This window comes from Mandrillus leucophaeus, unplaced genomic scaffold (genome assembly GCF_000951045.1).
Source record: "Mandrillus leucophaeus isolate KB7577 unplaced genomic scaffold, Mleu.le_1.0 Scaffold95, whole genome shotgun sequence".
Taxonomy (NCBI): Eukaryota; Metazoa; Chordata; class Mammalia; order Primates; family Cercopithecidae; genus Mandrillus; species Mandrillus leucophaeus.
Window position 1 is genome coordinate 1,599,970 of NW_012110363.1, and position 26,357 is coordinate 1,626,326.

At 36.7% G+C, this 26,357-nt stretch overlaps 1 protein-coding gene across 6 annotated transcripts in view; it reads left to right on the top strand.

Annotated features, from left to right (window-relative positions):
• Positions 1-25,624, top strand: part of GUCY1A3 (guanylate cyclase 1, soluble, alpha 3) — a 75,228-nt gene extending 49,604 nt beyond the window's left edge. For 5 of the 6 annotated variants that reach the window (XM_011970485.1, XM_011970489.1, XM_011970487.1 and 2 more), the window contains 6 exons: positions 1,037-1,095; positions 3,299-4,008; positions 6,049-6,534; positions 10,111-10,254; positions 15,022-15,176; positions 23,284-25,624. In XM_011970485.1, the coding sequence (XP_011825875.1) occupies positions 1,037-1,095; positions 3,299-4,008; positions 6,049-6,534; positions 10,111-10,254; positions 15,022-15,176; positions 23,284-23,485 (1,756 nt within the window). In that variant the 3' untranslated portion in view covers positions 23,486-25,624. The remainder of the gene's footprint in view (positions 1-1,036; positions 1,096-3,298; positions 4,009-6,048; positions 6,535-10,110; positions 10,255-15,021; positions 15,177-23,283) is intronic. The other variant, XM_011970491.1, reaches the window with a different exon arrangement.
• The last annotated feature ends 733 nt before the right edge of the window (positions 25,625-26,357 follow it).

A 26,357-nucleotide genomic window follows, 5' to 3' on the forward strand; every position in this document is an offset into this window, starting at 1 on the left:
TTGAGGTTGCTAGCCAGGGAAGGTTCTCTTTAGTATAGAGGCTCCTTGACTTACAGTGGAGTTACATACAGATAAACCCATCATAACTTGAAAACGCCCTAAGTCGAAAATGCATTTAACATGCTTAACCTACTGAATAGCTTAGCCTTGCCTACCTTACACGTGCTCAGCAACTTAAAGTAGCATGCAGTTGGGTAAAATCATCTGGTAACACAGTGTACTGTAGAGTACCAGTTGTTTACCCTCAAAATTTCATGGCCACATGAGAGCTGCGTTCACTGCCACTGCGCAGCATCACACGAGAGCATTGTACTCCATACCTGTAGCATGGGAAAAAATCAAAATTCAAACTTTGAAGTACAGTTTCCACTGAATACTTATAGCTTTTGCACCTATATAAAGGTGTTAAAAAAAAAAAAAAAAGCTAAGTCTGAGACTGTCTGTATTAGTGTATGTAAAGTTCACTTAAAAGATAAATATTCCTTATGATGAAGAATAACAAAACATTCTATCATGTATATTTTGGGGTTTTCCAACATTGTTCTGGATGGTCCATGTCGTTGCTGCTTTCCTGTAAAATTGATAGTCAATATTTGCTTCTACAGACAAGGGAATTTAAACTATTTTCTTTTTTTTTTTTTTTTTTTTTGGAGACAGTCTCTCTGTGTTGCCCAGGCTGGAGTGCAGTGGCTGGCTGATCTCGGCTCACTGCTACCTCTCCCTCCTGGGTCCCGGTTCAAGCAATTCTCCTGCCTCAGCCTCCCGAGTAACTGGATTTACAGGCACACGCCACCACGCCCAGCTAATTTTTGTATTTTTAGCAGAGATGGGGTTTCACCATGGTGGCCAGGCTGGTCTTGAACTCCGGACCTTGTGATCCACCCAACTCGGCCTCCCAAAGTGCTGGGATTACAAGCATGAGCCACCGTGCCCGGCCCAATTTAAACTATTTTCTATCATTATTTCTATAGATTATAATCTGAACTTTTAGCATGTATTTATAAGTTTATAACTTAAAATATTGAAATATTTCCAGGAAATCTTTGGAAAGAGAAGACTTTGAAAAAATAATTGCAGAGCAAGCAGTTGCAGCAGGTAATAGAACTGTTTATGTAATTAGAAAGTATGCCGTATACCTGTAGAACTCACATTTTCTCTAGAAATATTCATGTTTATTTGTTGGTGACTCCCAGTATGAAGTGTTCAATATTATGTATTCTGTTAATGTAAAGAGTAACAATTTTTGATACTATATGTTTTTGTTTGACCTAAAACATTTTCTCTGTTTATGTTTACTTGCTGAAGAGTAGATAAGGCTAGATGGGAAGCTAACTCACAAACATTCACAGGCTTTGATCTTGAATCTAACTAAGTGTTCTTCATTTATGCATGAAAAATTCTACTCAACAAAGTAAAATAAAGAATGCTTTTAAAGGTTAGGAGCAGTCATGGGAAAAAAGTTAACAGTGTTCTCACATTAATCATTAGTTTGAGAGAAAAATTTGATGTATGACTTGGTCTTGCTGTCCTTTCCAAAGTTTCAGTACATGAACCATGAGGTTGCGTCTTTCTAAAAGTATGATATTGATAATAATAATAATGACTAACTTATATCGAGTCCCTCCTATTCTGAACATAAGCCCCACACTTCACAACAGTGCTATGAAGAGGGCACTATTCTTTTTCCCACATTACAGATAAGAAAAAATGTGGTACTCAGAGTGTAAAGATTAAAGGAGATTATAGAAAGGGAAGATCGTACAGAGCACCCTTGACATAACTAACTCCATCTTTAAAAAAGACTCCATTTTGTATTTCCTAGGGCATTTTGCCAACAAAAATAACATGTTTTATTTAATAAACAAATTTTAAATAGTGAAAACTACATGCAACCAGATAAAAACACTTTTTCACTATCAGTTCTCACCAGAGGACTCTGCAACTATAAAAAATTAAACCTTCAACAACTCAAAACGGTCGTCTTAACTGACACCTTCTTACATTCACTCATGATAAAAATTTGACATCTGCCACCAAGGGCTCTGCCACCTCAGAGTCTTTCTCATAAGACCAACAGATGGCCTGACTGAAACCAAGACTCCTTTTGTCTTCTTCACTATACCCACCCTCGTTTGTTAATTCTTTCTCCTATCTCTTTTTCCTTTCGATGTTAAATGTTACTTTGTTACAAAATATTTAACCTATAACATTTCTATTTTCTATGTTAATTAAGCATACTATTATGTATCACTTAAAATATTGACTTGTGGAGTGACTTGAGCCTGTGTGCCTGTAGCTCTAAGAAATGAGTAAACAAAAAGTCCCAAAAAAATTGCCACTTGGCAAGGCGTGGTGGCTGACGCCTGCAATCCCCACAATCTAGGAGGCTGAGGTGGGCAGATCACCCGAGGTCAGGAGTTCGAGACCAATCTGGCCAACACAGCAAAAACCCATCTCTACTAAAAATACAAAAATTAGCCAGGCATGGTCGTGTGCATCTGTAGTCTCAGCTACTCTGGAAGCTGAGGCATAAGAATCACCTAAACCTGGGAGGCGGAGGTTGCAGTGAGCTGAGATTGCATCACTGCACTTCAGCCTGGGCAACACAGCAAGACTCTGTCTCAAAAAAAAAAAAAAAATTGCCTCCTTAATAACTTCATATATCTCATGGCTTTTATGATAAAAAGTAATATTAATAAAAACCTAACATTGTAAAAAGACACAGACATACAGAGGCTTATTTCTAACTTCATAGCACTCATGAAAATGCTATAGAAAGTAAATTACATATTCCAAGCAGATACTCTTTCTGCTAACACTAAAAAACAAGAATGCTATTTTACTCAGGAAAAAAAATGCTTTGTAATCATTTCTAGACAAAATTGAGTTTCATGACCAGTGATTTTAAATTAACTTCAGTGTCTGACCCTTTCGCTGCTGGAAACCCTCAGAGAGGAAGACCCTCTTCATGAGGATGAATTGCTTTTGTTTTTAACAGAAAGATTGGAGGAATTTTGCCAAAAAGTACTTAATACTAGAATTCAAATTGATCTTTTATAGTTAGGTTTCAGAGAGATACAAAGTTGTGTATTATATTCAAGTGGTCATTCTTTTTTAATGAATTAATTTGGGATATTTCTTCAGTTACTAGAATTTTAGAAGCTAACCTAGGTAGATAATTTGGATATAGGGGTTTCATTTTAATCAGCAAATAGCACAAGTTGAAAATAGGAATAATGGCACAGCTTTACCAAGGTGGCGTATTTGATATGGCAGAACATGTATTATGTGATTTCAGGAGTTCCAGTGGAAGTTATCAAAGAATCTCTTGGTGAAGAGCTTTTTAAAATATGTTACGAGGAAGATGAAAACATCCTTGGGGTGGTTGGAGGCACTCTTAAAGATTTTTTAAACAGCTTCAGTACCCTTCTGAAACAGAGCAGCCATTGCCATGAAGCAGGAAAAAGGGGCAGACTTGAGGATGCCTCCATTCTATGCCTGGATAAGGAGGATGATTTTCTACATGTTTACTACTTCTTCCCTAAGAGAACCACCTCCCTGATTCTTCCTGGCATCATAAAGGCAGCTGCTCACGTATTATATGAAACCGAAGTGGAAGTGTCGTTAATGCCTCCCTGCTTCCATAACGATTGCAGCGAGTTTGTGAATCAGCCCTATTTGTTGTACTCCGTTCACGTGAAAAGCACCAGGCCATCCCTGTCCCCCAGCAAACCCCAGTCCTCGCTGGTGATTCCCACATCGCTCTTCTGCAAGACATTTCCATTCCATTTCATGTTTGACAAAGATATGACAATTCTGCAATTTGGCAACGGCATCAGAAGGCTGATGAACAGGAGAGACTTTCAAGGAAAGCCTAATTTTGAAGAATACTTTGAAATTCTGACTCCAAAAATCAACCAGACATTTAGCGGGATCATGACTATGTTGAATATGCAGTTTGTTGTACGGGTGAGGAGATGGGACAACTCTGTGAAGAAATCTTCAAGGGTAAGGAAAATGTAATATTATCTTGAATAAGAAAGCTATTTCATATTTAAGAGCAAGAAACGAAAGCGTAAAAATATATGCATCACTTCAAATGTTTTGATAAAACATATTTAAAACAATGGTAAAAGAATTGCAAAGCTGTAATAAACTTAAACAAAATTCTTTCTGCATTTGTTTGCTTACTCGATTCATTACTCCAAAAATATTTATTGAATGCAGTCTGCCTTTTAATATCTTTTTGGAATGTTTTATAATGAAATTTGATAAATGTTTATATAAAAATATGTTTTCAATTATCTAGCTGACTTAGGTTGAATAATAAGAGGTATTGTTTTACAACAAACAAAAGTCACTTGTTTCTTGTAGGAGGCAACTAAATGGATTTTTAATCAACATTTAATAGACATAAAAAAATAATTTATTTGATTATTTGTTACCAAATGTGGAGGTTAAAATATGTCATCTCATGGTAGAGAACTTCGGTAATTATTTAGCCTCAGGAAAGAAAGTTTGCTAACTCATAGTTGATAATACAAGCAAAGTTAAGAGAGAGATTTCACACATGTATAACTTTAGCAGAAGCACTATTTTTTCCCCAAAAGGAAAATAGCTTTATTATTATTTTCTATCATAAAATAATATATTGAGATGTTTAAAAATGAGTAATATTGAAAGATGTTTATTGTAGCAAAAAAATGAAAAACTAATTATACACATTTTTGTTTAAAACAAAAAAAATGCTATTTTACAACTTCTTTTATCATGAAACAATATATTTTGTGCATCCTCCCATGTCATTAGATATAGGTCTATTTGGCTTTCTTGGAGTCTTAGTGGTATCCCATTATATGGTTGTGTTCTACTTTATTTATTTATTCATTTATTTAGATGGAGTCTTGCTCTGTCGCCCAGGCTGGAGTGCAGTGGCGTGTTCTCAGCTCACTGCCACCTCCAACTCCAAGGTTCAAGCAATTCTCCCTGCCTCAGCTTCCTGAGTAGCTGGGATTACAGGCATGCGCCACCACACCCAGCTAGTTTTTGTATTTTTTAACAGATGGAGTTTTGCCATGTTGGTCAGGCTGGTCTTGAACTCCTGACCTCAGGTGATGCGTTCACCTTGGTCTCCCAAGCTCTACTTTATTTAACTAGTATCCTATTGAAGGATATTTGGGTTGCTTTTGGCTTTTTGCTGCAAGAACACACATGCACATCTTTGTCCACACGTACGCAAGTAAACCTTCTTGTGGTTCAGGATGATCACTTGAAGCCCCCTGTCTCTCACATCCTCCTTGGTACAGTCCTTTCTACTGTATGGTTTGCTCTTTTATTTGTGTGGTGGAGGGCAGGGTGCCTTATGTGCTGGAGGCAAAGTTGAAATGGGGAAGTAGCTTCTCCTATAAGATTCAGATACCTCATGCTGAAGTCTCTGGAAAAATAATGACTTCCAAAAGGTAGTTCTGGGGAGCTACTCATGACTGAAAAAAAAAAAATTCAGATAAAAATCTTACCTTTGGAGGCTTTTTAACTTCCATACCTGCCAGATGGAGCAAGTACTACGGGAGAAGTGGGGAAAAGAAGAGAAACATGCTAAACGAGAAGGAAACAACAAAAAAAAAAATAGAATGAAGAAAAAAGTAAAAGGGAGGGAGGGAAGAAGGAAGAAAGGAAGGAAGAATACATTTTCATAAGTACCATATTATACAAAAAATAGAACTTCAGGTTAACCAAGTGAGACTATTAACAAGAATATCGTGGCAAAAGCCTCAGCACGCTGCTTAGTGAGAAAGCGTTGAAGCAACAGCGTTTTGCATTGTTCACTGTAAATCTTGATTTATGTGTAGAGTATACTCCAATATACTCTTCAAATGTCTGCATGCATTTTAGAACTCATAGCAAATTGGAACTATAAGAAAGCAAACTATTCCTCTTCAGCAGGTTTGAACACAAAGGGATTATTACTGTATCTACTTCCCCTTCTTTTGTCTCAGAAAGATTTTGGAAACTTGAATAAACCACAGTTGGTTCTCCTTTCCTTCATAGGTTATGGACCTCAAAGGCCAAATGATCTACATTGTTGAATCCAGTGCAATCTTGTTTTTGGGGTCACCCTGTGTGGACAGATTAGAAGATTTTACAGGACGAGGGCTCTACCTGTCAGACATCCCAATTCACAATGCACTGAGGGATGTGGTCTTGATAGGGGAGCAAGCCCGAGCTCAAGATGGCCTGAAGAAGAGGCTAGGGAAGCTGAAGGCCACTCTTGAGCAAGCCCACCAAGCCCTAGAGGAGGAGAAGAAAAAGACAGTAGATCTTCTGTGCTCCATATTTCCCTGTGAGGTTGCTCAGCAGCTGTGGCAAGGGCAAGTTGTGCAAGCCAAGAAGTTCAGTAATGTCACCATGCTGTTTTCAGACATCGTTGGGTTCACTGCCATCTGCTCCCAGTGCTCACCGCTGCAGGTCATCACCATGCTCAACGCACTCTACACTCGCTTCGACCAGCAGTGTGGAGAGCTGGATGTCTACAAGGTAGGGGTGGAACAGGGCAATGATCATTTTACCAGCAAACTCACTGGGGTACAAGCACTGTGCCTAGGACCTGAACTATAATGCAACTGAAAGGCCACCTCTGCACGGTCTTGCAAGCCCAGTCCTGGGAACAGGTATGGTGCATTCATTATGTGGGTGTTTTCCAGCCAGAAATAGCTCCGGATCTGCCCAGAAACAGAGGTAACTGTTCTGTGAGAGGACTGCCACATTCTCTTCTCAAAGAATGAGCAGAGAATGGAGGGAGGATAAGGTGCTCAAAGAATGGAGGATGGGGTGTAGGACCTGTGAATAGGAGAAGTTTAATAGTCAGTGAACCTGCCACTTCACTGTGGAAACCGAGTTGAATTATTAAGTGTGAGATAATTCGAAGTATGGCTTATACAAGGAAACATTATCCTTTGTATCTGTAAGAGTAAAGACACATGAGGATTATAAAAATTGCCTTTAAATAGATTACTTCAGTACAGAGTTAACATGATACTTTTCATAGACAGTTAACAGAAATCAAAATCACCTACTTAAGGCATTTTTGCAGCTTGGCCAAGGGCGGAGACATTTGAAAAACAAAGACCTGTCTTCAAATCTTGTTCTCTGCCTTACTCGCTTTGTAAACTAAGTTAAAAAAAAATTTATCATCACTTCTAAGAGAAAATAATGCTCACTCACAGAGCCTATACATATGAATAACACACATTATGTCCCATAATCTTCATGAACAGGATTGTTATAAAGATTATGTTAGATAATACATGATATTCATCAGACATACAGGATGAGCCAGGCATCATTGTAGGCACTGGAGATATAGCAGTGACCATCCCTGATACCAATTTTTTAAAAAATGTAACTACTATTAGTAAGAGAGCTAATGAAGAGATTTCAAGTTCTGTCTACTTCTTTAGAATTAAAAGTTTTTACTGATTTAAATTACTTTGCTTTCTTTTAGACATTGGCACTAGGAATAAAGCATACTTCTCATTTGTATGGCTTGAATCATCTTCTTAACTTGCCACATAACATTCTGACGTTTCAGAGCTGAACCCAACAGGAAATAAATAAATTATTGAGGAAGAAACAAATATTATTCATGATAATACATAAGCTCTTGTCTTGTTTTGTTCTAGATGCTAGAAGTAAAACCTTACTTTAAAAAATTCCTAACAGGAAATTCCAAACAGAGCCATGATTCCCTTGGGGAAAAAGAGGCCCATGTATAATTACAGGAAAAATAATTGGCTTCAGTTAGGTTAAGTTTGATGGCCTCTTGTGGAGTTTACTGTATTTATTTGTAGACATTTTCTATCTTGAGACTGTCTCCTCTCTTAGAATTGTGAGAAGGAAGTCTTTCTTCCTTGCAAACTGCTGTAATTGCTAACAGAAGTAGCCCTCTTCTACTTTTGGTTATTTCTATCAAGGATATAGGGTATAGTTTTTAAATATCCTAATAAGCATTTTGAAACTATGCTCCTCACTGTAAGGTATAAGGACAACAGCCACAGAGTTCCTGATGAATCTAACTAGAGCCATAGCTAGATAGTAAATTACCTTCTATGCCAGTCCTCATCTCTACTTTTTCTTCGCTTCTGATTTTGCTTGAGATTAGTTGGAGACAGCTGAAAATAAATATAGAAGGGTTTCAGATATACACAATGTATAATCATAGGCCTACCCTATGGGTGCCAATGGCTTCAAAAGAATAGTCAACCTTATTTATTCCAGGACTTGATTATACTATGGCTTTATTTAATTTCATTTTCTCTCTTCTGTCTTTCTGGGGGTTTTGGCCATTTTTCTGTTTCTCTCTGTGTTCATTTACCAATTGTTTCAGCGTGTATATACTGGTTATCCAGCATTTGCCAGCATGGGTGGGCACTGGCTACAGAGCTAGAGCGTACAATCCCTGTGAGCAAAGTTCACATATGGAGAAGGAGAAGAGGGCAGAATGGACCAATGCTAGATTTCCATATGATGTGACGAAGGGATGCAGTATGTACAAGGGGCTGCAAAAGCAGATATGGTAGGCCCCTAACATCAGGTAGGGGTAGGGGTAGAACTTCTTCTGATTAGCATATTTATTGAGCACCTGTGATAGCCATCATGATGAGCATTTCTTATGTGCTCATTGCTGAGAAAAAGCTCGTGGGTGACATTGCCACCTGGTTCATTATTACCGGGCACAGGTAATATAGGAGTGAATAAACTAGACAAACTCAGAGGGCTTACATATGATTAGGGGAAAGAAAGACAGTAAACGAATGAGTAAATTTATAGTCTTTCAGTTAGTATAATAATATGAAAGAAAAATAAAGTAAGTTAAGGGGAAAAAGAAGGGCAGTGGGTAAGGGGTGATTGCTGTTTCTTAGAGGGTGGTAGCAATCGGCTTTTCTAATAAGGTGAGGTTTTTGTAGGGACTGAAGGAAAGGAGGGACAACCAAGTGGTTATCTGCAGAGAGATTGCTCCAGGAGAAAGGAATAGCAAGTGGGAGCATGTTTGATATGCTTAAGGGATAATGGAAGGCAGTGACATTGGAACTAAATGAGAAATATGGAGAATAAGAAGATAAAGTCAGAGACTAGGAGAAAGACAGGTCAAGAAGAAATCTGGAGCCATAATAAGGGTATCAGCATTCACTCTGAGTGGGGAATTTCTGAAGATTTGCACCTTCTTTCTTTTTTCCTTTCTCACCCTCATCCTTTCACAATTGAGGCTTTGGATCAGAATAGGGTCTTATAGTTACAGTAAATATTTGGAGGACAAGAAAAATGCCGCTCTTAGAATTAGGGAGTTATTTATGGATTTAAATTAACTATTTGCTTTCTGCAGCCAGTATCACAGACAGATAAAAATTGCCTGTAACATCAACAACAATGATGATGATAATGACAAGGTTAATACTTAGATTTTAGATAATAGCTTGATTTCCAGTGGTCCTTCAAGCATCACCATTGTTTTTACCTACTGGTTCAACATCTTGGTTTCTATAACTGTGATTAGTATCCATTAAACAAGTAATTTCCATGAGGACCCCAAGGGTCCTGTAGAAAAACCATTTCTTTTTACTTTTATGACTATTAATATCTTGGTTTTACATTGCACAATTTTACTACATTCATATGACATTTATTGGGTAGTGACTTGAGGCAAAATACTATTTTATGATGAGGAGGATATAAAACGAGTAAATGATCCCAACATCTTTAAACAATGTATTATAATTCAAAAATGTATTGTTTCTACAAAAACTATCTTATATGGTGAAAAAAAAAGAAATGAAATGATATGATGAGTCAGTGACAAATCTGGGAGTAGAAGCCAACTGTTATTGTGTTCACAGGACTGTGCTGCCTCTCAGGGCAGTGACTGAATGTAATGGGTCTAAACCTTGTGCATTTCCTGAAAGAGAAAGCCATTTCTGGGAGTATCTGATTAACCCTGATCCCCCAGAAGGCCTGAGCAATGAGATGTATGCTGTATGATTTAATTTCTTCTATATGATGTAGCCTGTGATTCTTCCTGAGCATTTATTTATAGTATGGAAAATATATTATGTCTAGGTGGAGACCATTGGCGATGCCTATTGTGTAGCTGGGGGATTACACAAAGAGAGTGATACTCATGCTGTTCAGATAGCGCTGATGGCCCTGAAGATGATGGAGCTCTCTGATGAAGTTATGTCTCCCCATGGAGAACCTATCAAGGTAAGGCAGATGATATATTGTCTAGGAGATGTCACAAGAGCAAATGCATATTAGTTGATTATCAAAACCATAGTGTATCAGCTGGGGTTTAGTTGAGAGAGAGAGAGAAAGCAAAATCTATAGAGAACACAATCTTCTCTAACTTGTTTACATTGGAAGAAATATATTATAGGGTATAGGCTTACAGAATCATTGAGAGGACAGAAGAACACATCTATAGTTGGACTTTCAAAAAAATGTCTCCCATAGTATGAGGATCTTCCATTGTCAAAATAAAATAGCTCCTAAAGGCAAACTTCAGAACAACTGCATTTTCAAAAATCTGGAAGCTGATTCCAAAACTATCCCACCAAAGCCACAGTCAGGAAACTGCCATGTTCAGAAAGCTGCTGCCTCTCCAAAACCATATCTACTGTAATAATCAGCACGATGTCAATCCTGCATCATGACTGTTACAAAGTGAGTGACAGGAAAATGGACTCTTTACTAAGCATGCTAAAGAAAACACGAAGGCTTCCACAATTGTGCTTCAGTTATAGTGGAGATGGTGCCTGCCAGATCCCATGCAATTGTGCCTCTGATTTACCAAGCCTAACTGCATTTAGAAGCTGCAAGTTTGTTTAGAAAATGTAGTTTTGGTTTTCCAACCCCTGGAGGAGAGAATATTACATTTGAATGGATGTTGACTGCTAATCCACCAATATTTTCCAAGGCACATGACATTTAAAAATTTCTAGATGAGCCAGATTCCAGAATAATATCTCACCACACATGGGGAAATAAAGTTAATTTCTAGATGAGCCAGATTCCAGACTAATATCTCACCACACATGAGGAAATAAAGTTAGCATGGTAGGCATTGGTTTAATAGATAGAATATAGGCACATTACCTTTATTTGTCTCACAGTGAATCTGTCCCCTAATTTTTATAGGACAGTCCCCAGCCTTTGAGGTATTGTAAAATCTTATCTGGTATGCTATAAAACATATAGAGAAGAAAGAAGAAATTTAAAAACAAAACTATGTATTTAGAGGTTTATCCTTAACTCTCTTTAACCTTAATAGGAGCCATATGTTTAAGCCTCCATAACTATTTTCTAAGTCTATTGTCATCCCATTTATATGTTTCTGTGCAACACACTTTTCTAAATGTAATGGTATAAAATCACAACCTTTTATTATGCATGGATTCTGCGCATCAAAAATTTGGATAAGGCATACCAGGAATACTTTGTCTGTGCTCTATAATCTATGGGCCCTCGGCTGGGAATACTGAAATGGGTGAGAGTGCCTGGAATAGCTGGGATTGCAATGACTGGAGCTGGAAGATTCATTCCAAGACTGCTGCTTCACTTACATGTCAGATTCCTTGGTGGGGATGGCTGAAAGGCTGGGTTCAGCCGGGATTGTTAGTGTTACATGTGGTGCGCTAGTATGTATTTCTTATGAGGTGGTTCATTTCCCACTGAACAAGACTGGTGGAAGCTCCGCGACTTAGTCTTGGAAGACACACAGCGACACTTCCGCTGTATTCTATCCGTCAGAGCAATCATAACTCTGCCCAGAAGAGAGAGGGCTTAGGGCCCATGAATCAATAGAAGGAGTGTAAAATAATTTGCAAGTATGTTTTAGAAGCATCACAATACCTTTTTTCAGATTTAGTTTCTGTAATTGCATTTTCTTAGAGGAGGACTATATATTTCTTTCTGTTTCTAATCTGTTTGAGGGGGCTTGTAGCATCAAAGTAAATGTTAAAAAATAGAGACTATTAACAACATTTTCAGTGATTTTCACACAAATGCATTTTATAATTAAGATGTGTATGTTTGGTGTGGAGGAATTTTATGGCATTTTTGTTATTTGTATAGATGTATTTTTAGATTTTTGTACATTGGAAGAATTATTTATAGTTAGTTTCAAAGATAGTTACCCTGGGTAACGATAGGCTAGTTTAAAAGACCTATAAAGGGAGTCATTAATCATACCTTTTTATGTGTACTAACCTGCAGTCCTGGGAAATATCTGACGTCCTTAAGAGATACCTGTGAAACATCACAGAGGCAGAGTGGAGAGTATTTTTAGTAGGGAAACTTTAAATATGTATCGGAAAGGAGCATATTGTGACTTAAACATCGTCTCATTTAATCCTTATAATAACACTTTAAAGAGGAATCTACAATTCACCAGCAGACACGAGCAGTCAAGACTCCTATGTGTCAGTATTTGGAGTCATGTCCATGTGGCTTCAAAGCCCAGGCTTTTTCTGCTTTTTGCCCTGCTACCTCTTGGTATAGAATTGAAGTGAAAGAATAGAAAATATTTTCTTTTTTTATTTTTCAAACTCTGTACTTTCCTCTAGCAAGTCACTTGTGCAAATCATTCATCTATTCACTTATTCCTATTGTTTTCCTCACTAACATCCATCCAGTCGGGCTTAGAAAGCAGCAGGTGGGTTGGTGACAGAGATCAGTGGGCTGAGTGTAACCGTGAAAGTCGGTAGGTGACAAGTGAACATGGAAGCAAACTTCTAGTACCCCTCCTTTCCTAAGCCTAGAAGCCTATGATGAGAAATGGGCTATACCACAAGTGGTCCCAAATAAAAGATGCCCTTAGTAGGTTCCCATTCAAATTTTTCCCGGGAGTCAGAATTCTGCCTTTGCCTTTCATTATTTCACGCGGAAGTCTGTTACCAGTGAAAAGAGATATGCTCGGGGCACAATGTGTGTCTTAAACACATTGTGATTTAAATCTTGCTGATTAATTTGAAAAGCTCTCTAAGGAAATGTTGGGGTTGAGAGATTCAAAACTGGAGAAGGGGAAGAAGGCAGCATGGCGTGGAAGGAGTAGGAGGGACACTTGCCTTGTCTGCATGACTTTGGTTTTTACGAACAGAATATATTTACATTTTAATTATGAAATAAGATAAAAATGCTATGGTAAATTTAACATATAATAAGCTGGAGTAACTATAGGAAGAAAAACTGGTTTAACCAGAAGAATGCTCACAGAAAGCAATAATTCCTCAATCTAAATATGCTAAAGTCGTGGTTGATATTTATGGGCAAAAGAGTCTTTATTCTATCTATCTATCTGTCTATCTCTCTAACTATCTATCACTTGTTATATGTGTAAATTCATATTTTCCTAAAAGAGACAAAGCCAGATATATAATAGACATCTAAGTTTTACTTGTTAATGTAAAACTTTGATGAAGGAAGTTCTTTAAAAATAATCAAACCCTGCATTTTATAGGTGAAAATATGATCAGAGGGAAGTAAAGAGACTTAAGGAAGCCAGACTACCAGTTACTAGTAGAGTTTGTTAGAATACAAAGTTCCTAATTCACAATCTAGTGCTTTTGTTTGAAAATTTTGTGGAATTCATATGACATCTTAAAAGTAAATGAGTCTGGGAAGTTTCCAGCAGATACCTGAAATTACTTATTAAAACTAAACAGAACTGAATTTTTCTGATTTCTAAATTATATCTAAGTTACTGAGTTCTTGGTCTTCATTCAAAATGCATGTATCTAATACAACTTTTTAAAATGTTTGAGTAAACATAGAGTTTGAAAATAATGAACATGGTATCATCATTGTCATTTAAAATATCCCCACTTTAGCTTGCTTTGTAGTAGCAGTAATTTCAGTATCTGTGAATTCTTTAAGATCATCAAGTAATCAGACCTTTGAAGATTCCATTGTTAAATATCCTGCTTTGGCTAGGCAAGGTGACTTATATTTGTAATCTTAGCACTTTGGGAGACTGAGGCAGGAGGATCACTTGAGCCCAAGAGTTTGAGAATCAACTGGGCAACATAGCAAGACCCTGTCTCTACAAACAATTTAAAATTTAACCAGGTGTGGTGGTGCATGCCTGTAGTTCCAGCTACTCAGGAGGCTGAGATGGGAGGATCATTTGAGCCCAGGGTTTCGAGGTTACAGTGAACTATGATGGTGCCGCTGCACTACAGCCTGAGTGACAGAGCAAGACTCTATCTCTGAAAAATAAATAAAACATTCTGTCTCAGTGGTTTTCCAAATCATTGGAGACTTCCAGAATTCCTAAAATTTTGCCACAACGTATCCCAGACTGCCCCTTATATCTAGGCGCAGCACAAATCTGATCTTTCATCAGTCTGAATTTTTAGTTTCATGTATATAGACATCGTCATCGGACTCAAGTAACTTCCACTTTCTGCTTCCTCTGTCATTTTCTGCTTAAATATTACAATTTCATTTCCTCAGTTGTAAGTCATTAGAACAGTGGGATAGTGTTTGGTATAAAGCTATTTTAAGGTAAAATGTCTAAAAAACATATTTAATATCCTTGGAGCTAGCTTCATTTGCCCTTCTTTGTCAGTGTTTGGGAAAACAACTCCAGGAGTCCAGAAATTATGTCTGTCTCACTTGATGGAGAGGTAGCAGGTTCACATAAACAGCTCATATCCCCCTTGCTATGCTGCTGTGGTAACTATGATCCCTGTGCATGGAAACTTGTTTCAGATGTTGAAGACAGACACAATTAAGATGGTTTGTGTAATAAACCTAAATGGAAAAGAGTTAAGAAATGTGACTATTGATTCTGCACTAGTCACTTTTAATTGCATATGAGCAGTAGAGGGAAGTTGGCTGGAGGTTTTGAGGAAAGGGGTGGTGTGCTGAGGGTGAATAGTAAAATAATTTAGACGGGGTATTCAAACGATGCTGACAAGTAAGAAGTGTTTTACCAGTGACTGGGAACATCATGTTATTTTTTGCTTTCAGATGCGAATTGGACTGCATTCTGGATCAGTTTTTGCTGGCGTTGTTGGAGTCAAAATGCCCCGTTACTGTCTTTTTGGAAACAATGTCACTCTGGCTAACAAATTTGAGTCCTGCAGTGTACCACGAAAAATCAATGTCAGCCCCACAACTTACAGGTAGTAATTATGTTAAATACCTAAAATCTCTTGTTTTTGTTTATATGCAATTGTCATTTTCCCCATTGATTTGATTCACTGTTCATAACTTTTTTCTTCCTTAATCATAAAGAAAAAAGAAACGTGATAACTTTTATCATCCTCACTTTAACTTTTTTACACTGCTTATTAGCCTAAGAATGACTCGCCTGAGGTGTTTGTGGCCCAGCCATAAATCCATGACAGATATTACCTATTCTTCCATCATTCTTCTTTTAGAAGACTATATTAACACTCTCAGTATGTTGATAGGTGTTCTAACATCAGCTAGTACACTACAGTGAAATTCTGGCAGTAACCACCCAGACTGAGCGCAGTCATAACCACAAGTTAGAGGGCACAACAAGCCTGCCCTTAATTCAGATGCTAGCCACCCTTCGGGACCTAAGTGTGCATTTAGACTGACTGAGCTACAATTTTGGGGGTTCCCATGAACCTCTCAAGTTAGATGATTAGCTAAAATGACTCAAAAATACTTAGGGAATTGCTATACTTACTATTACAGTTTTATTTTGGAGGATACAAATCAGAACCAACCAAATGAGGAAACAGATTGGGTAAGGTTTGGGAGGGTCCCAGATGCAGAGCTTCCATAGAATCAGAACTTATCTCCCTCCGACCACATCAATGGGTTTACAAACCAGGAAGTTCCACCGCACTGAGCTTTGAGTTTGATGTATGGAATCATTGTTTCCATTATGTAAGCATGATTGGTTGAATCACTGCCATGTGACTGAACTCAGACACCACCCCCACTCTCCTCCCCAGAGGTTAGGCTAGCACAAAACCCCAACCTTCTATCCACAAGACTGATTTTTCTGGGGCCCTGTCCCCATTCTGAGTCATCTCATTAATATAAACTCAAATGTGATCCAAGGGCCTCATGGAAAACGGATACTCCTATAACTCAAAAAATTCCAAGAGTTTTAGAAGCTCCCTCCCTGCAATCAAGGACAAAAGCCAGTCAAATGCCCTATCATACAGGGAAGAATTTACCAGAGGAAAACTAGCTGGTCATCAAGGATTTTTCAAAGATGGCAATTTTATGGACTGGCAGCAAGTGTTAACACAGTCAGAGGAGCCATGTGTCATCTAGCGTCAGAAGAACCTCTATCTTCACTGTCTCCTTGACAACATGTAGTGTACAGCCTGCGTCAAAAAATCTGCCATTTTGGTATCACTTATCCCTTTAACCAGAAATTAAACCAATCTGTGGTAAGTAGAAATATATCTATCATGTACATTTTCTCTCACTATACTGGAAACTCTTAAGTAACAAAGAAGTTTTTCAGATCTATACAGTAGCTAAATTACACCAAGCAAGTTAACTTTCCTATTCTCAGAGATAACTCTTTAATAGCGTCTTCTCCCTTCTTCTTCTGCATTTATTTATTTATTTAGTTTTTGAGACCAAGTCTTGCTCTATGGCCCAGTTTGGAGTACAATGGTGCAGTCTCGCCTCACTGCAACCTCTGCTTTCCAGTTTCAAGTGATTCTCCTGCCTCATCCTCCCAAGTAACTGTGATTATAGGCGCCCACCTCCATGTGTGGCTAATTTTTGTATTTTTAGTAGATACTGGGCTTTGCCGTGCTGGCCAGGCTGGTCTCGAACTCCTGACCTCAAGTGATCTGCCCGCCTTGGCCTCCCAAAGTGCTGGGATTACAGGAGTGAACCACTGCACCTGGCCTTCTCCCTTCTTAAAGCACCAGCATCCTTTCCTTTCCAGCCCAGACTCTCAGTTGATAATCTTGCCTCATATTTCACTGCCAGAATAGAAGTCAGATAGGAACTTTGCCATCTTCGTGCTGTAGGTTCTCTCAGCAGAGCTACCCCAGTACCCATCTCCTCCTTCTTTGTTCCCGTTACATTGGGCCAGCTCCCCTCCTGCCCCTGACTGATACAGCTTTACTGTGAGTGCTATTTCCTCTCACCTTCTCATTAACTTTTCTGTGGAAATTAACTCTTTCTCTCTATGATCAATTTCTCTCTGATGAAATGATTATTCCCAACAGAATGCAACCATATCTATTAAAACTCTTGAAAAATAAAAACTTCCTTGTTTCTAAGTCCAGTTTCTGCTACAATTTTAAATTTCTGCCCTCTTTTATAGCAAAACTGAAAGAAGTTGTCTATACTTACTATCTGTATTTTTTCCACCTCTTATTTTCTCTTCAACTCACTCCAGTCAGTGTTGACTCCACTCAAACGGTTCTTATCAAGGTCATCAGTGTGCCCTGCTAAAATCATTGTCAGTTGGCTGGGCGCGGTGGCTCACGCTTGCAATCCCAGCACTTTGGGAGGCCGAGGGGGATGGATCACGAGGTCAGGAGATCAAGACCATCCTAGCTAACATGGTGAAACCCCGTCTCTACTAAAAATACAAAAAATTAGCCGGGTGTGGTGGCGGGCTCCTGTAGTCCCAGTTACTCGGGAGGCTGAGGCAGGAGAATGGTGGGAACCCGGGAGGCGGAGCTTGAAGTGAGGAGAGATTGTGCCATGGCACTCCAGCCTGGGCAACAGAGCAAGACTCCATCTCAAAAAACTCTGTCAGTTTTCTCTCCTTATCATCTCCGAAGCATTTGAATAGGCTAAGAACTGCCTCATTTATACATGTTCTTCTTTAAATTTTTGGCACCCCACTCACCTAGTTTTCTCACTACCCCACGTCTACACCTTCTCAGTGTCTCCTGTTGGAACTCCTTCCCTACCAAACCTTTATTGCATTGCCCAGAGCCTCTGTTCCTGTTCTCTTCTGTGTCTGAACTTTTATGACTCTAACCATTTTTTAAAAAATCTTTAGCCCATCCTATGATTCTCCGCGGAGCTACAGACACATATATCCTATTACGTATTTCCACTTGGATGACTAATTGACATATTAAAATGAACTGGACCGAATTAGAATGAGTGATTTCCCACACAGACTGATGAAATCCACTTCCTTCCCACCCAGGCAAGCTTACCAATCACCTTAAAATGATATCACCATCCACCTAGTTACTCAGACCATCGACCTTACAGTGATCATTTCTTCTCCTCTCTTTAAAGAGACACTCCTTAACTATCATAACTATAGCAACAACCTTCTCCTCACATACACTCTCATTATCCTATTTCATCTTCTCAGTTCGCACCTGTATCTGAAATTGTCTTATGCAGTATTTATTTATGTGTTGAGTGCCTGCCTCCCTTTGCAGAATGTTAGCTTCCTGTGGTACAAATTCTATATCCCCAGCTCCTAGATAAGCGCCTGGAACACAGAAGGAAAGCAAGAAGTATTTACTGGTTGACTGTTGACTCCTGGATATGAAAACAACTCAGTATAACCTGAGAATTGGAAAAATCCCTGGGTTTCATTGTAATGGTAATTGGCCTATGGTCCTACTGGGTATAATAGGTAGGGATAAGATTCCATACCCTGAGATAATATGATTCTACTCTCTCTGTAAGCGTTAAGAGGAATCATCCTATTAAGTAGGAGTCAGTTGCCTGTCCTTTCACTGATATCTGTGTTTCTCTTTCAGTGTGCAAAGATGTGTTATGTGTGTATGTGCATGCTGAGGAATCCTACCTTACAACAAAACTTCTACACATAAAAAGCATATTTTCCTTTTTCTTCTATATTGATTGTTTTTAACAGTATAAAACTAAACTCTTTAGAAATCTGGCATTTTGTATCTCAAAGTCTGGTGGTCTTGAGTCATGTTAGGAGGCACTGATGTTAACTACTCATTTTTCTTCAAAATATAATTCAGGATGTCATGTATTTCAGCAGAGGACCACAACACGTTGGCATATATTTTTGACAACAGGACAATGATCATGACTTAAATCTTAGATTCACTATATTGGCAATGTTACTAGAAATGCACGTACAGGTTTTTATAGCATAGATGGTGTTATCTTTTAAATAAATTTTTTATTACTGTAGTAACACATGACCGTTTCAGAAAATTTACAAAATTAGTAAATTATAAAGTAAATAATAGGAATAAGTCATAATCTCACTACCCAGAGATAGTAACTATTAACATTTCTCTTTCTTTGTTTCAGTTATGTTTATATGCACATACATGGATGACACTGAAATTTTAATTTAATTTATATTGAACTTCAGCTCATTTGCTGAAGTCATTTCTACATTTTATAGACAAATATGATATATCTTTTTTCCTTTTGTATTGATTTCAATAGTAATTTACTTTCCTTTTATTCTCATATATGAGGTATTTATGTCTTGCCTAAGGGAAAGCAGTAGTTAATACTGTCTTATTTAGGCAAAATATAAATACTTAATGTGAAATACTTTTAACAGCTTTTTAAATTCCTTTCTTTGAGAGATACTTCACTTTTCTTCCATATACTAGGAAAACGTAAAATAATATAAATAATTTAAATTTCAGTTAAACATCCAATGCTATGGGAAATTTAGTCAACAGTAGGGGCATAATTTTAGTTTTACTCAAAGTATAGTACAAGAAGCGGATGCTAAAGAAGGTGTACAAATACAAAACGCAATTTTCTTTGGAGAACTTTATTGATGATACATTAAATTCTGGAATGATATATCTTTAATAATACAATAATCTGTTTAATATTGAATGAGCTTCCATGATATATTTCTGAAATACAGGTAAATTTAGGACATAGAATACATACCTATACCAAAAAAAAAAACCCCTGTATCTTCAAATTTCCACTTCCAAATTCTAACCAGTGATTCAAAATGTAGCAGGGTAGTGACAATTATACATTACTGTCTTTTAAACATTGTCAGGAGTTTTACTTTAATTTTAGGGGATAATATTCTGCATTTTGTTTGCTTTTTTGAAGTAAGGAAAACTATTACAGACTAATAGAGACTACATCAGATCAGTGGGTCAGTGGATCCATGTCTACTACATTAGATCCAGGTCAGTGGGTCAATGTTAGAGGTTTATGTGGTGATCCAGGGATCATTAGAAACAAAAATGGCAAGTGGGGAGGATGCATGGATGCTGTCCAGTGTGTGGAGTAAACAGGCCTAGGATCTCTTATTTGTAGGACAAGTCTGAGCACATTGTGCCAGAGAAGCAAGAATTGAATTCTGTAAGAAGAAAGAATGAAGTGAATAAAGGAATATAGGAAAGATAACAGAGAATTGGAGCGTTGATGCAGTAATTTGGGGAAAATCGTGTCTGGTGAAGAAGGTGTAGAGAAAAATGTCCGCTCTATGAGGACATTTGGGCTGTTGCTGCCTTTTTTGAGTGTTGCTGTCCTCAAACTTTCACCTAAATGGTTTGTTTTTCTAAATGGTTTTTCTTGTCTATTCTGATTTTTAAAAAGACAATATAATGAATATTTCTAACTCCATAACATTCTAATTATGTTTGTCTGCTAAGTGTCTTTAAAAAGCATAGAAGTTGTATTCAGAAGACATGCCTTAGAGTCCCACACACAGCACTTACCAGACGTGCGATCCAGAGCAAGGTCCTTAATAAATTCAAACGATGCACTTTAAAGCCACTTGTAAAGGCTGAATATTTTTATATAATACATTTAAATATGAGATTATAATTGTCATTACCATATTTAGTAGGGAATATTGGGTTGCTGTAGATAGAAAAAATAATAGATTTTTATCAATCACCTATAGTTTTATACATTTTTATTTATTAGACTTATAGTTTTATACATTTTTATATTTCATTTTTAAACATATAGAAAAAAGCAAAGAAGATGACACTCATGTAGCCAATACTAATATTTCAGCATCAACATTTTGCCATATTTATTTCAGGTTTCTGTTTTATAAAAACAATAAAATGTAAATAGATATTAATATAATGAAATATAAATATCAACTATTACATGGTCCCTGTCACACACTCTGACACAGTGGATCCTATGTGCTTTATAGCTTGTAGGAGCTGAGAATATGTACTCTGTGCAGACAGTCTCCCAAATACAGACGCATGTTCAGCAGCTTCTCCACAACTCATTAATAAGATGTCACTTCTGCTTTCCAGGAAGGAAAATGGGTAGAGAGAGGCAGGAATATCACTTTCATTTAGGTCCTGTCAGGTAGAAAAATAAAGCCAGAGGAAAACAGATTCCCAATCAACATGTCCATATCCTTTTATGACTTGCCTTGAATCCACTCAGTATTATGTTTCTGGGATAGTTTCCTTGATAAAATGTATACCTAGTCATAAATCTAGATCATTCATTTTAACTATTGCTAATGGAGTGGTTTGCTGGTAAACCAGCTTTACAGGATGAGGTAGAGAATCCACGATTCTAGCATTTGCCAATATCCTTGGTGTTACTATGTCCACTCTGGCAGGTTTCAGGCTATGGATAGCTTAACTGTCTTACAAAGTTCCTCAGTGTTTAACAACGGGTTCTCACAAGCCAGTATAAACCAGATCTAGCATGTTACTATATGTGCATGTGATATAATATGTATTCTAGAGTATGCATGAGCCAGACTCTATCTTCTACCCATGTTTAATTAGAGTGTATCCAATTTTTCATTATTACAAAAAGTGATTCAATAGATATCTTAATATGTACGTCTTTAGATAATATAACTAAAAATGGTATTCCTAGACCATAGACTATACCCAGTTTCAATGTTACTAGGCATTAATTAGCTGTTCAGACTGATTTTACCAATCTACACTCCACCAACAGTGTAGGAAGGGTGCTATTCCCCAAGGCCTGATATTGTCAGACTTACTGTTACCAATATGATAGGTGTGGCGTGATTTCTAATTGATGCTTAGTCAGTTTTAAAAAATTAATTTATTTAATTTTCACAACTGTCCTAAGGAATATGTACTATTATTATCCCCATTTTAAAGCCTGGACAATGGACATCTTTGCTGCTAGAGCTATCAGACTTTGAAGCTTATACTTTTAATACTGTGTAATTCTATAACTTTTCATTATAAATTTTCAAATAACAGTCACTCAAAAATATTTATAAATTCATGACTAAGACATCATTTTCATTAGTTTTATTGTTTAGCAGATTACAGATTTATTGATGTACTGATGAAAATTAAACTGTCTTTCTTGAGACAGATTTCTATTCGGTTGGTTTCTTCAGTACATAGATGATGTCACAGTGCCAAAATCTAATTCAGCATCATCATTCTATTTAATTTAGACATGACATTACAGACTGGTGAATAGAAGACCATGGTCTGTTTGGGTAAATATAATAAATGCTTTTCTGTAGAAGTTGGTTGAGAGCCCACAACTATGCAACATTTTCTCGTCCATGGTCTGAATATTAGGTTAGAGAGAAGTCTTATTAAGTTCTCATTTGACGGAAAGCTAGGGAAGCACATGGGACGAGGTACCAATAGCTTAATCAGTAAGATTGGAATTTAAAATGGGTTTAGCATAATGAACAAGTAGTAAAGTAGCAAACAATATAATTTGGTAAACAGATGAATTTCCGGAGAAAAAATATTGCTAATAATCATTAGTAAGTAGAGTGGTGATACGTACAATTAAATCTCACTTGAGTCCTGCTAATCTAGAATTCATAAAAATTCTATTGAAAGATTCAAAAGTTGCTGTCACATCATTTTTGTCATTGTAATTTTGATTCACAATTTCTTGCCCATGATTACTTTCTTTGCCCATGATTACGGTAATATTTACAAAATTAATGAATTAATAAATGGACATCTTACCTCTTTCAACTCAGGAAATCTTAATACTGTCATGGTTATGTGTGGATACTTTGCTATTATTAAATCTTTGGATTATTTTTTCATTACTGCAAATTGCACTGTTGTGTGGATATTATTTTTGCAAAAATGTTTTATAATTTTTTCCAATGTAAGTGAAATACGTTAGTTGACACAATTTTCTTATTGTGAATTGATTCTTCACTGTACTTCTGTGAAGATGTCTGTTAACCTCATTAGACTTTTTCTGTCAGTCACACCTAAAATCACTGGTTTATTAATATTCTCAGTAACATTCAGTTAGTTATATTGCCTCCTTTTTATGAGCGGATAAACATTTATGTCAGTATTATATTTTAATATTTTTATTTTAATATTTCAGATTACTCAAAGACTGTCCTGGTTTCGTGTTTACCCCTCGATCAAGGGAAGAACTTCCACCGAACTTCCCTAGTGAAATCCCCGGAATCTGCCATTTTCTGGATGCTTACCAACAAGGAACAAACTCAAAACCATGCTTCCAAAAGAAAGATGTGGAAGATGGCAATGCCAATTTTTTAGGCAAAGCATCAGGAATAGATTAGCAACCTATATACCTATTTATAAGTCTTTGGGGTTTGACTCATTGAAGATGTGTAGAGCCTCTGAAAGCACTTTAGGTTTGTAGACGGCTAATGAGCAGAATTAAAATTTCAGGAGCCAAGTCACAGTCTACTCTTTCTCCCATTTAACATGACAAAATGTACTCACTTCAGTACTTCAGCGCTTCTGGAGAAAAAAAAAACACACACACACACACACAAAAAAAAAAACTTAAAAAGTTACTTTTGGGGGAGTATTTCTGTTATATAACCATCACTTACTACCTGTACTCAAAATTCAGCACCTTGTACATATATCAGATAATTGTAGTCAACTGTACAAACTGGCAGAATCACCTGCAATCTCATATCCTGGTGGAATACCATGGTTATGAAAGTTGTGTTTGTGATAGTGTTGTCTTAAAAAAGGTTTCTAAATAGAAATTACATTCTTTGACGCCCTCAGTTCTTTCAAACTTTCAACTCTGCATTGTATTGCATTTTCTCATTTAACTGGTAGTATATGTTTGAATATAGGCTGACATTTTTTTCTCTATTGCACTTTCCCCTTTTTTTCTTTTTAGAAAATAAGCAATTAGGGATTAGATGCAATACAATTATAAAATAGTTCTGTAAATATCAAATATTATTTTTAGTTCTTGAAGTTAAAATACTCTCCATAGTAATGTGTGTTATAACAATAAGTATTTCTTCTGTTTGACATGTTTAAAAATTCTACAATGGCAAAAGCTATTTTAATCCATGTTAGCAATTTAATTCCTATTAATTCATTTTACTATCATAATAGCAAAGTATTCCAAATAAAAGAGGTTTCTATCTTCTATTAAAATGCAGTAATACTATTCAAATCTAATTGAGCTGGAAGCAACATGGGAGTAAAGTAATCATACAGAGGACTCACCATAAAGGACATTGGTAAAACATTTACACATGTACACACACATGCAGGCACACTTGGAACAACATGGACCTACTTCAGCAGACATCTTCTATTGCCATGCTGAGCCATTTAAAGTTTTAAGAAGAAAATCTAAGTACAGAAGTAGAAAATAAGACTTGTTCGTTTGGTGGATATCTCATTTTTCTTGAGTATTTGTGCTGAACATTTTGGTGCATGTCTATGAACTAAGAATCAAGTTTTTGTCTCATTAAATATACATATATGAAGTGTTTTTATTCTACTTGAAATATCCTGATTAAAAAAAAAAAGATTGTTAGTATTGATGAAGCAAATGAGGCAGTGACTACATTATGGAAATGTCTAAGTATTTTTTCCAGAGCTTCAACTTTTTTCTTTTTCTTTTTTTTACATAAACCTTTAAGCAGTTAGGAACTTTTATTTTTAATTAGGTCAGTTGAAGTTCTCTGGTGAACTAAAAAAATACACATTTTGGCTGGGGATAAGGATTTGATTTTAAAAAGAGCTCGAATTTAAAGCAAAAATAAAATGAACGTTGTAGCTTTAAAATCAATATTAGCAGAGCCATAGATAGGCGGAACTCTTATTTGGGGTTCTGAGAAATAATTCAGTTTAAAAGTTCTTTAACTGCCTCCATTAGTACCCAGGCTAGCCCATGGTGACATCAGGAATATTCATTACTGATTGGCCTCTAGTATTCCAAGGGTACTACTATAGATATTACAATGATGCTGTTTACTAAGTGATAACCCAATGTCTTACAGGACTGACTCTGACTCAGTAAACACTCACCCTATTATTGGAAAGTACCAGAGGCCTTGAGGAAGTATAGTTACATCTTCACAAATATGTGAAGTTAAGTCACTACTTACAAGGAAAACAAAAATGTAAATACATGTTTCTTTCTGGAACAGATCTCTTATCGTGGGGAAATAATAGAAATAAAGAAAATATAAAAGCATGAAATGGAATGTAGTCTTGATCAAACATTTCAGCAGACCTCAATTTGCACTCAAAAAGTTTATAATTCAATCAGAATTCAAAAAGTATTTTGTGTGTTTGTGATGTATTAGCATATACACAAAACAAATGAGGGGAATGTATATACTCTTGGTGAAAAGTTGTATGAGAGTTTCTTGTACCATTCCTGCAACTTTTCTATGAATTTGGCATTTTTATCTACATAAAAAATTACCAAAAAATATATTTTCACAGAGAACTTAAATTATCTGTGATAGGTTCCCCAGACCAGCCTACAAAGACCCATTAAACACAGAATAATTTGTAGATCTTAAAGAGGATGAATATACATTTCCATGACAGAGTCCATACGAAATTCACAATTCAGATGCTAAAAAATTTAAGGAATTTCCTTTTTTCTCTATCTTATCTGCTTTGAAGCATAGAGATTAGGGAGAAACTTTTCAGATCCAGACCACTGATGGTAGCCAGAGTAGAGACCCTGGAGAATAGATTCTTAAAATAAGTAAGGGGCCCAAGTCAGAGCTTTGATGTATTGGGGATAAAAAAGTAGTGGACAAACAGCCTGTAATCAGGTTGGGGACTACTGGTACTGAATTATATTGCCATTTAACTATCCTAAAAAATAAGACTGGGTCTCAAGACTGCTTCCGTAAGTTTCTCCTGAAAATCCAGGGGCTGAAAATCCTTCTGTTCTGGTTATATAGTTTCCATTCATGGCTTCTTGTCCTATTTTTTGTGTTAAGTACACTATATAAATTAGCTCCTTACACATTTTTCTCAGGCAAGCACAGAGTTATACTCAAGTTTCCTAAAGATGCTTTGCATCAAGAAGCAAAGGGAAATACGGAATTAAAATGTTTCTTCCCATTTTGCTTTGTCTTTCTATATCTATCTAGACTTTGTAAGAAAATGCAAAGTGTATTTTTAAGAAAACATAAATAAGAATAGATT